The following is an 11319-nucleotide window of genomic DNA, read 5'->3' as shown; positions in this document are numbered from 1 at the left end:
TGACCTCTGCCAGGAGGCCCCATACCCCAGTGCTTACAGAGCCACCTGGCCTCCAAAGGAACACCCGTAGGCCCAGGCTGGGGGCCTGACTTTTATGTGCCTGCTGGCGGGGGGTGAGAAGAGGGGGGGCAGGCAGCTCCAGAGCTGAGGTTGTGCACTAGGTGCCAGGAGCCCAGAAGGCTTCACAGGAGAGGTGCTAGCAAATGGCTAGGCCTCCACAGGCAGAGGAGATGGGTAAGAGCCCCAGAGTGTGCCAAAGAGAATGAGAAAAAGGCAAGGGTCCTAGTGGGCTTGAGAGGGTGGGGGAGCATGAGCTGAGAGGAGTCGGGGTTTGGAAGCCCAGTGGAGGGATTTAGGGAGGGGAGGCTTAGAAATGAGACCCCGTGTCCAACAGCTGAGACCTGGGGAGGGAGCTGCCAGGCTGCTGCCTTCCAGCCTGGACTACAGCCTCCCCAACTGAGGGCTCAGGAAGAACAGAGACAGCCGAGGGTATGAGGAAGGCCTGTTTATTCCAAGGGCGCACATGCGCTATGGCTTACAGGGCAGACGACAATGTTGGTGGGGTTCAGGGCAGAGTTGGTAGAGTCTCCTGGGGGAGGGCTCCAGGCAGTGGCTGAGCCTAAAGCCTGGAGCCCCTCCTGGGAGAGGCTCTCGCACAGCCCCCCTTCCCAGGCCTGGGGGCTGCGGCACAGGAACAAAGGGCCTATCCAGAGGCTGCCCTCTTCAGGGGCAGAGGGGCCTCCATCCTCTGGCCCCTTGAAGAGCCCAGGCTCTGCCCCCAGATCCCTGGTATGGCAGGGACACAGGGAGCCTGACCTAAAGACCTTCCCCCAAATACCAGAGAAAGCAAAGGCATGGCTGAGGAGAAGCTTCTACAGCCACATCTGGCCTCCCCAGCCTCACCTGAAGCTCCCACAAACAGCCTGGGCCTTCCCCTCACTCTGTCTCAGGAAGTCTCTGAGACTCCCACCCAGGACAGCTGCTGCTGAGGGGGAGGGAGTGGTGAGGAAATGGTTTGCCAAGAAAGGTTTGTTTTATTGCAATTATTTAGAGAGCGTGTCTTAGGAGGAGGGGGGGAGGGCTCTGGTATTAAGTGGAAACATGTGTGGAACTAGAGCTCTTTGAAAAAAAGCAAAACCACAAATTCCTTTAAGTCAGCAGGCCCAGGCAGAGCAGCAAAGGCCCAGCCCCTTGGGTCACGGCTGCCTCTCCCTCTCCTCTCTCTCTCTCTCACTGTCTCACATATCGGGGGCTCTCTCTCCCCAGTCTTGCTGCCATGCTCCCCTAGCACCCACCAGTAGGGGGCCAGGAGGTGGACTCACTGGGGCGAGGGCTGGTTCCTGGGTGGTGATAGATGCACCCTCTCCAGTCCACTGAGGTTTGGGAAGCTCTAGGCCCGAGGGGCGAGGCCCAAGGTCCATGCGGGGAGAAGGCCCAGGTCCAGCAAACAGGCAGGGAGGGGCTCAGAAATTGCTGAAGATCTCACGCTTTCGGTTCCAGTCCATCTGTGGTGCCCGCTTGTTGACCCGGGTAGCTCTCGCCTTTTCCTTGGCCTCAGCTGCCGTGGGGCTCAGGTGGAGGCCACTCTCCTGAAAGGGGTCTCGCTTCCAGGTGCTGCCATCCTGGGGGTGGGCAGGTGGCCAGAGTGAGCCCTGGACCCAAGCCCCTAGACAGGTGACTCTTCCCAGGGAGCTCACACCAGAGGCCACTTGGTGGGGCTGGGGCAGCAAGCCCAGGAGGGCTTCTTGGAATCAGTGGCCCTACTGCCCAGGTTGACAGCTCCACAGACACCCACCCCAAAGGCCTTTGGTCCCCCAGTGTGTGGGTAGACACTCGCTACCTCATTGTCCTTGTCTAAGCCAGGCAGATCTCTTCGAGATGAACACGCTGAGCCACCATTGAGCTGGGAAACCAAGGGCAAGGTGTAGCTTCAGAAGCCCCGCCCAAGAGCCGTTGGTGTACATACATATACACACATACACCCACTGCAGCTGCATTTATTCTTCCATTTGGCAGCAGGCACCGAGCCTCTGCTATGCTCTAGGACCAGCCCAGGCAGGATGGTACAGCAGTGAACAGGCAGGTAGCCTGGCCCTGGCCAGCTCACTATAGGGAGCAGTTTTGATGCAGGAATCACCCACATGAGTGTCACCTGGAGACAGCTAGGGCCTGAGGACAACTCCAGGTAACCAGGCATTTTGGCCAAGGGGAAGAGCAAGGGCAGCAGCCCTGAGGCTGGAGGTGCCTGCCTGTCCTGTGAGGCTGAGGTATGGCTGACCAATGAATGATAGGATCCATAGGGGGCATTAAAGCTGGGGGCGATGGGGCCAGATTGGGTGTCACAACTTTAAATATACAAAGACAGAGATCTGACAGGCCTGGGGACCCCCAGAGGTGCCCCTGCGGTCTCCTGGACCAATCCTGTTAACTTCCACCCACACTCTCACCTGGGTAGGGCTGGTCCCGTTGGTGACTGGTGATGGCAGTGGACCTGTAGGGACAGTGTGTTAATGGCTGCCCAGCACCCATGCTTCACCCCACCCCCAAGCTCCCAGGGCAGTAGCCCACCTTCCACATGCTCCTCGGTGGGCGTGACCCGCAGCCGCTTAAAGTACTCATCCGTTTCAGGGTCCACCACCAGCAGCCGCGCTTCGTCCTCCCGTGCCTTGATGCTGGCGACGACTTCTGCATGGCGCAGCCCCTCCACATTCTGCCCATTCACCTGCCACCAGTGGCATAGGGTCAGCACTGCCTGAAGGCAGGCCCCCATCAGCCCCCAGAGCTGCCCAGCCAGGTGTGGCATCAAATATTCATCAGTGTTGTCACCAGCCGCAGCAGCAAGAGGAATGCCAGCTCAGGTTCCCAGGATCTCCCCTCCTCCCAGGGAGGATCTGGGGCCCAGACACACACCTGTGATACAGGCACAGACATGCAGATGGGGACATGGGCACAGATAAACACCAGGCACCCAGCACCCTGAAGCCTCAGTGACAAGTACCTCGATGAGTCGGTCCTGGGCTTGGAGGCCAGAGTGGGCGGCAGGTGAGCCCAGGTCCACAGAGCGGATGTACTGTCCTGGCCGGGACTTGTCACTGTGCAGGTTGAACCCATAGCCCTGGGGGCCCTTTCGTAGGTGGCAGAGCCTAGGGCGCAGCTCCCTTGGGGGCCCATTGACATCCTGCAAGCACAGGAGACTCAGGGCCAAACTCTATCCAGGTCTGATCTCCCACCCCTCAAGGCCTCCAGCCCCCAGTATGCACCACAGCAGTGGAGATGCAAGGGTGGGAGCCCAAACCCCACACTGGGCATCAGCTCCAGCCCAGTGACAACCCCAGGTCTCAGAGACAAACGCTGTGTGCCCATGCTCTAGGGGCCCATTAGGCTGCCTGTGACTAAGCTCCAGTTGTGACATCTTGGGCAAAGCCTCAGTTTTCAAACCCAAAAATGACTTCTGATGGGGCCAGGGGCCTTTCAGGGGTGTTGAGAGAATCAATAGGCTCAAAGACAGTGCTGAGCTCAGGCTAGGGGTCCTAAAACAGGCTAGGCGTGACGAGTTGCCACTCACTACAGTGTCCTGTCCCTGAATGGCTGTCCCCACGGGCCCGCCTGCAAGTGCCCCCTCCCCTGCTCCCTTCCCTGAGTGCGGGGCTGGCAGAAGCCGAGGCCTGAGCAGTTTTGTTTTCTCTCCCACAGGGCTGGTGGCAGTGCTGCAGTGTTTGCTTTCACATTCCAGAGCAAGCTGGAGCTGCCCCCACCCCCTCCTCCCTTCTGGACCCAGAGACAAGGCATACTAGGGCTGGGGCAGGAGCACAGTGAGGACCGGGGGTGGGGTCTGCCCTCCCACCCATCCTGCTGGAACAGGGAGACCCATGATGCCCTGAGGGTACCCCATCCACACCCCAGAGTCCTGCCTTGCTTTACCTCTGGCATCCTGCAGTAGGGCTCTGGGCCAGGGAGCTGTGTGGGCAGGGGCCAGGCCCCAAGACCCCCACCCAGCCGGGGCCTGGGGTAGTGACCACGGTGCTGAGTGGCCAGCGGCTGCTGGTGCTCAATTAAACATGGCGGTGGCCAGAGTGGGCAGGCAGGCTGCAGCTCAGGTTTCGAGTGTGCGCGCAGGTGAGAGTGTGGCGGCTAGGGGTGCTCGCCGGGCCCCTCCCTTACCCTCCACTTTCCTACTGGTGGCTGAGGGACCCTAGGCCAGTCTGGGCTGGGCGCAGCACTAAATGGAGGGCCTCTTGCCTCTCAGGGAAGATCTCCAGGCCTTAGGCAGCTGTCCCCCTGCAGCCCAGGCCACCCTCTGGACCACTCCAGCCTCCGGACCTGCAAGCTTCTTCCGAGCCCAGATCTGACTTTGAATGCTCTGGCCTGCCAATTGATGGCCATCTAGCTGTGGGACCAAGCATGTCTTTCCTCACAGAGTGGGTGCCTTGACCCAGGCTCTGGGCCATCCTATTTATCAGGTATACCCTCTTCCTGTCCAGCCTATACCCCTCTTCTGGGACCCCTTTCCTGACCCCCAAAGCCTTTCCAGACACCCTCTGGGAACCCCCGCTGCAGGCTACCATCTGGCCCCATAATCCCAGGAACTCCAGGGACAGAGCTGCTTCTCCTCGGTCGCCTGGGGGCTCAGCTGGGCAACATGGTCTGAACTGGAGGCATGAGGTGAAACCCCCAAATTCTCCAGAGTCCCACTGTACAGTCATGTGCCCTCTCCAAGCACATACACCTGGAAGTACAGGTTTGTGGCTCTGAAGAGGGTCCACACCTCCCCAGAGGTTCCTCTCAGGTACAGGCTATCAGAACACAGGTCCTAGAGACTGGCCAGGGTGGAGTAGATCCTGAGCCAGGACTGTACACAGAAGCTGGAAATGTGACATAACCAAACCTGGTATGTGGACATGGGCCAAGGTGGCAGAGGTACATCCCATGGTGAAAGAGACCAAACATCCAAACCTACGCTTGCAAACAAACTACACAGACGCACACAGTGATGCACATATGTGAAAGGACGGCCCCATAGCATGGAACCTTGTGGCCTCTTCTCACGCCTTCTACAGTGACCTCTAGGGCGGGGTCTCTCAAGGCCCCCAAAGGGAAGAGGATTGGGGAGGGTATTCGGGGCCATGAGGCCAGGCTGAAGTCATATCCGGGTTCACGACCATACTGGCCATGCCTGCCTCAACCAAGCACAGCCGCCTCTCACCACATAAGCCACAGATTTCTCCTCACATCTAGACTACATCCTACTCCTTACAACTGACCAGCGTCTTCAGAGCACCAAGCCCGGCACTAGACCCTCAAGCTGAGGGGCTGCAACGCAGTGACCCGGCTGCAAGAGCAGGCAACAGTGTGTCTGGAGGGGGCGCAGGCGGACCAGCACATTGCTCACATTCCTAGCTCGCTGCACTGGCTCAGAACACTTCCTGCAGCTTCCAAGCCAGACCCTCAGGCTCCCACGGTTCCCAGCAGGGCCGCCCCAGAGCTGGACAAGCCCTGGTCTCCCAGCCCTGCCTGTAACCAGACAAACAGGCTAGCATGAAAATACCCTGGGAGCCAAGCTGTGTCCCCCGCTCCTCGATAGTGACTCACCAGCCCCGGCAGAGAAAGGCCTCATTGTTGCTCAGGGTCCAGCAGGCTCACACCAGGGTCTTCTGAGTCCCCTTTCCTGACCCTGGGGGACCCAGGCTAAGCTGGCTGCTGGGATCCTCACTGCCCACCCTGCACCAACCCCGCCTAACCTGCACAAGCCCCTGAGATGGGCTCCGTGGAGGGGCTCCTGGGGCCCAGGCAGGTGGTGTGGCACTCCCAGAGCGGGCCATGGAGGCTGGACAGAAGTGGCAGACAGCAAGCATCCAGCTGGAGTGGTATGAGCTCTCCAACTGGCCCAGGCTGCCACCCCATTTATCTACCTCCCACTGCTGCCTGGGCTCCCCACGGATGGGTGGGGACATGGGGATTGAGTCACTTTGGGGAGCAGGGTGGTGGCTGGGTCCCCCTCCCCTGCGCAGGCTCCAGCCTGGTGCCCCCCCACCAGCTAGGTTTCCGTCCCAAGAAGGGAAGGAAGGAAGCTGCTGGGAGGCCCTGCCCTGCTCCCAGGACCCAGGGCTGGGGAGACAGAGACACAAGGGAGGAGACCCTGGCCCCAGAATAGAAGACAGTCCTGCCGTAGCTCACAGGAAGCGGGAGGAAGAACAGGAGCCAAGAAACCCCCAAAGCCCTTTTGTAGGCACTGGGTCCTATGCCAAGCAGTCACCCCCTGCAAGACTTTGTCACCTCACTTTCATCCCCAGAACTAGAGGGTGGGGGCACGGTCTGGGTGAGAGGGGAAGGAGGACCCAGGGTCTGTTACTGCCCCCATGGGCTGGCACCGCTAGTTGCTTTTGCTATTTGGGGGCTGTCCCCAATCGTCACTATCAGGATCAGCTGCACTGCAGCTGCAGCCACCCCTAGCCCAGTCTGGCCCAGGGCTGAGTCACCACTGACAAGGCCCCAACAGCCCTGAAATGGAGGAGCTACCCACATCAGTGTCCTCCCTTACCCCACCTCTTCCCCTCCCATCCCTGGGACAGGAGGAAACTGAGGCTGAGAGGGTGTGAGTGGCCTGCATGGCCCTGACTCCACCTCAGTCCTTACCTCCCACAGGCACCGGGCGTGGGCCCTTCATCATGCAAACCACTCACATCCCGCCTCACTATCTACTGTCCCCTTAGAGCACAGCCCTGCATGGAAGCATTGCCCCCCACGTTCTCTGACAGCCCATGGTGGACAGAAGGTAAGCCTTGTTCTTGGAGGTCAGCCAGAGCCAGCACCTCCTTCTAATGCTCTGAGCTCAGCCAACTAAAGGGTGGGTCTCTGGCTGGGAGGAACAGGGAGACCCTGTCCCCTGGGCCTCCCCTGACCTTCTGGGGGTCCCTCTCCCCAGGCCAGCCCCGACCACTGCCAGTTGGGCCCCACTCTGTTCCTCTAAAAATACACCCAGAGGAAGCCCCCTCCCAGGGCTTCCTGCAGCCCCAGAGCCTGAAATAGCGGAGGGGGAAGGTCCCACCCAAGGACAAGGTGCCTTGGCCACTCCGCCCTGAAGATAAGGCCCAAGGGCGGGTTTTTCCACAGGAAGGTGAACTTAGCCATTTATGTTTAAATCAATAGACAAACGCCTGAGAGGGGGGGCTCTTCCTGGGGGGTGGTGATATGCCTAGGAAAGAGTGAGGCATGGAGGGGCCAGCCAACCCATCATCCCTGAAATCACAAATATGACCCTAACACCCTCCTACTCCAGCCTTCCGTGGCCCGAGGGCAAAGTGCGAACTCCAAAGCTTGGCACCATGGCACTGAGACCCCAGAGGTTCTCTGCCCTTGAGCCCAAGAGAACAAAAAATTGCAGGCCTGTGCCTTAGCTGACTTCCCCTCTGGAATGCCATCTCCCCCAGGACAGGGCCTGCAGGGTTCAGGTCACAGGCATGCGACAAAGCAAATGTCAGGGTCCCCGGCACACCCTGAAACTTCAGATTTCACATCTCCCCTGGACCCAGGCCAGTGGTTCTCACAGTGAGATCTGGGGAACCCCTAAGCTTGAATCCCACAAAGGAATTTGTTTTTCTTTATTAAAAAATAAGGCGGGGTTGAGGGGAGAGAAGACATGAGAGAGAATAACATGGGGCTTTCAGGAGAGAAGAATGAGGCAGTCTCAGGCTCTTCCACCTGGCCTCCAAGTGCTGCCCAGGTAGGGCCACCCCCCAGGCCCAGCTACCTAGAAGGAAATGGAACCTGCGCCCCCCATTCTTTACCAGCTCTTCTGGCCTGGAGGGGAAGGCAAAAGAGATGTGTCCCACCCATATAGCCTGCACAATGAGCGCCCAGCTTAGAAAGTCCCCTTAGGTGCCCCCAACCATGCACTGCCCGCAGAGGGCCAGCCCCCTACCCCACAACGCCCTCACAGCACAAGCAGTCTCCTTAGACAGACACAGGAACAGAGAGACAGATAGACTCCCACACAGGCACAGAGCTGGGCACACTCAATCCTGGGACATCCCAGCAGCTCTTCCCTAGGTTCCTCAGCCCCTAGGCAGGGAAGAGGGGCTTGTCAGAGTGACCCTCCCTAGATCAGGTGGCTCGGATGAGCATCCTGGGGAAGAGGGACAGAGACAGGGGCCAGGGACCAGACTGCCCTGATCTCACCCAGCTTGGAATAGACTGAGAGCAGAAAGGGAATAGTCAACCAGAGGCAGAAAAGGGCCCCAAGAGGTAGAAGGGACTGAAAGAGAGACTTCTGGAGGTGAGCAGAAATAGAAACTGCCGTCAAGAGGTCAAGACGGTGTTTCTGGGAGAGGCCAGGGTGGTTCCTGTGGGCAGAGCTCGCCATACCTTCTGGCCAGCCTCGGAGTTGAGGCTGCCTACATGTATCCAGTCCCGCTTTGGCTCCCAGGGGTCATGCACAGGTGGAAGCCCTCGCTGGGCCATCTCCTCTGTGCAGGTCAGCTGCCGCCGGCGCAGCTCCTCGTCAGTCTCCTTGTCCACCACCAACAGCTGAGTCTGCCCTTCCACAGCCTTGATCCTCTGCACCACCTGGGACAGGCAGGTGGTGGTGGGTAAGCAGCCAGCTCTCTGAGCAGCACATGGACAGTGGCACCACCCAAGACTGGCAGGGCTCGTGGGTAGGCGGCTGGCCTACCAGGGGTGGGCAGCTGGACTGAGAGGCCTGCCAGCTCCACCCCCCACCCCCGGGCTCCAGCAGCTCACTCCTTCCCCTCCCAGGGCTCCTGACACTAGGGCCCAGCTGCACAGGCCACAGAGGGGTCCCCAGGCTTCAGGTCAGGATCTTCAACAGGAGGGGCCGGGAAGGTGGGTGAGGCAGCCTGTATGGAAGTGACAACAATGGTACACAGCTGAGTTTCAGGTTTTCCGCGTGCTAGTATGTGCGGCTTGCATGTGTGCCCATCCATCTATTTCAAGGTCTGTCCTCAGTCTGGGTTTGAGAGAGGCGTCTCCCTGGGTGTCATCCTGGGTGTGTCTGTGCCCATTTCTGTCTTCAGTGGTGGAGCATGTAATTCTATACCCCTGCCTTCACGCCCTCCGTTCAATACAGAGCATGAACACAGACCCATTTCTGCGGTGCCGGCAGAGGGTGTAAGTCCTGGGTCCTTGTGGCAAGGCACCTACTTGGGTACCACACATGACCTGATAAGCAGGATTCAGAGCCAGCAGGCGGAGGTGGGGAGGGGCAGGTCCAACTGTGGGACAAGTGTGGCATGTGGCCATCTGTGTATCTATGCAGGTGCCTGTGAAGTATCTAGAGCACGTGGGTGGCCATGGGGCATGCACGCCAGTTTATGCCCTGCAGGGAGGAGAAGTACCCACTGCGCATTGGGGAAGGAAGGATAACACCCCCACCCCCAAAGGAGGGCAGATGGGGTTGCTCGCCACCAGCTGCCTGGCAAAAGTTGTCAACAGCGAGGAGGGTCTGAACCAGGCCCATCTTCTCCCAGCATCCTCAGTCCCTCCTCTCCTGGTGACTCTGAGAGCCACAGCAGGACCCCAGCAACTTGCTGCTTCCTGATTGTGGGATCCTAACAAAGTCACCCAACATCTCCAAGCATCAGTTTTTTTTAATCCGTAAGATAGGAGCTATAACTGCATGCCCTCTCTTTTGAGGCAATGGAAGGGTCCCACAGGTTTTTGTATGTGAAATTCTTAGACTACTATCCAGAGGCCTGGGATAAAGGGGCAAGGTTGGCAATGACTGTTCAACAGAGGCCAGGCACCAGCTCTGTCAGGCTTCCCTGTGGCCTGTCAAGCCAAGCCCTCTGGCCCTGACCCTCTCCCTCCTTTAGCAAATAGCCTTATCAGGTTGACATGCTGGGTGGGAGACAGGATAGCAGACAGATGGACAGATAAGAACCCAGCAGTAGAGCGGTGCTCAGCTCCCAACCCAGTCAAAGACCAGTATACTAATCTCTAGGGCCCACGGCTGGCCATACAAACAGGTCATGAATGCAAAGGTACTTGGGGGACACAGAAGACCCTAAGCAGAAGGAGTGGAAGGAAGCTGGATCTAACCCAGGTAAGTCCCCGGCCAGTGGAAGATTGACACCCCCAGGGGTCAGAACCTGCAGAGAGGAGACCCTGCCCTTCCTCAGGCCTTCATCTCCAGCTGCAGGAAGCAGGGGGCTGCAGCTGGTGATCCCTGCAGGGCCAGGCAGCCTCCAAAGAGAGGAATGTGCTGCCACCAGCAGTGACTCCCACCAGGACCCAGACAGTATCAGCCAAGGCATACAACACTACACTGACGACAACACACAGCCAGGCAGGTAGACACACACAGGCCTGCACACACACACACACACACACACACACGCACGCGCGCGCACACACACATACATGCACACACACACATACAGGGCACAACTCACACACACATCTAGATGTGTAGACCTGTATGTTTTCACACACACAACCAAGTTCACATACACACATCTAGGCATGAAGATCTGTCCACACACACAAACCCAGGGTGCAGACGGGTATATTCACATACACAGTCCAGCACACATACACACTCACTGATGCAAGCACAGACAGATGTGTGTGCACATGGGTGACCACTCAGAGGGAACTGCACATTCACACACACCCAGTTTTGTACACATGCAGAAAGCACCAAGGGTCTTCCCCTGCACGGAGACGCCCCCAAGGTGTCGGGATCTCCAATACTTGGTACATTGAGACCAGAACAAGCCTGAAGAGCAAGAGCCAAGTTGAGAAGCCGCAGTGCGGGCTCCTCCCTGCCAGGATCCCCCCTCCGTGGTGCAGGACAGAGCTTCCTGGCGGGGGTGTGGGGGTGCTAAGAAGGAGGCCGGCGGCCGCTGTCTTCGTGGCTACTACGTCTACCACCTCCAGGAGGGGAACACGCAGGCCCTGGGAAGACCCCCTCCTGGCCCCGAGCAGGGAGCTAAGGCCTGGGCGCAGGCAACGCCGGGCTGAGTGGTCGTTGGCTCTATTCCGCGAGCGCGGGGTGGGGACACGCTCCCGCCCGGGCCGGGACCCGGCGCATGCACCCACCTGGTGGTGCGTCTCACCCTCCACGTTGACGCCGTTGACTTCGACCAGGCGGTCTCCCGCGCGCAGCGCGGCTGCCTCGGCCGGGGAGCCGGGCTCCACGCGCCGGATGAACTGCCCGCGGCGGCCCTTCTCGCCGTGCAGGTGGAAGCCGTAGCCTTGCTCGCCGCGCACCAGGCAGCACAGGCGCGGCCGCAGCGACTCTGATGCGGCCATGGCGCCAGCTGCCCACCGGCCGGCCACGGGCTGGCCACGGCGCTGAGGGCC

The 11319-nt window shown here is 59.4% G+C and overlaps 1 protein-coding gene across 4 annotated transcripts; it reads right to left on the bottom strand.

Annotated features, from left to right (window-relative positions):
- Positions 1-490: 490 nt before the first annotated feature.
- On the bottom strand, positions 491-11313 carry SLC9A3R2 (SLC9A3 regulator 2). Of its 4 annotated transcripts, none has more exons than XM_011376903.1 (7): positions 11056-11313; positions 8362-8562; positions 2999-3178; positions 2569-2722; positions 2448-2491; positions 1838-1903; positions 491-1622 (listed from the first exon to the last, which is right to left on the bottom strand). In XM_011376903.1, the coding sequence occupies exons 1-7, from the start codon at positions 11266-11268 to the stop codon at positions 1464-1466; spliced, it is 1017 nt and encodes a 338-aa protein (XP_011375205.1). In that variant the 5' UTR covers positions 11269-11313; the 3' UTR covers positions 491-1463. The 4 variants fall into 4 exon arrangements, with proteins under 4 accessions (XP_011375205.1, XP_011375206.1, XP_011375207.1 ...); XM_011376904.1 differs by having other exon boundaries at positions 1841-1903; XM_011376905.1 differs by lacking the exon at positions 1838-1903.
- Between the last annotated feature and the right edge of the window lie 6 nt (positions 11314-11319).

This window comes from Pteropus vampyrus, unplaced genomic scaffold, assembly GCF_000151845.1.
Source record: "Pteropus vampyrus isolate Shadow unplaced genomic scaffold, Pvam_2.0 Scaffold303, whole genome shotgun sequence".
NCBI classification, from domain to species: Eukaryota; Metazoa; Chordata; class Mammalia; order Chiroptera; family Pteropodidae; genus Pteropus; species Pteropus vampyrus.
Note: the sequence above shows the minus strand (reverse complement) of the source record. Positions and strands in the feature narration are given on the sequence as shown.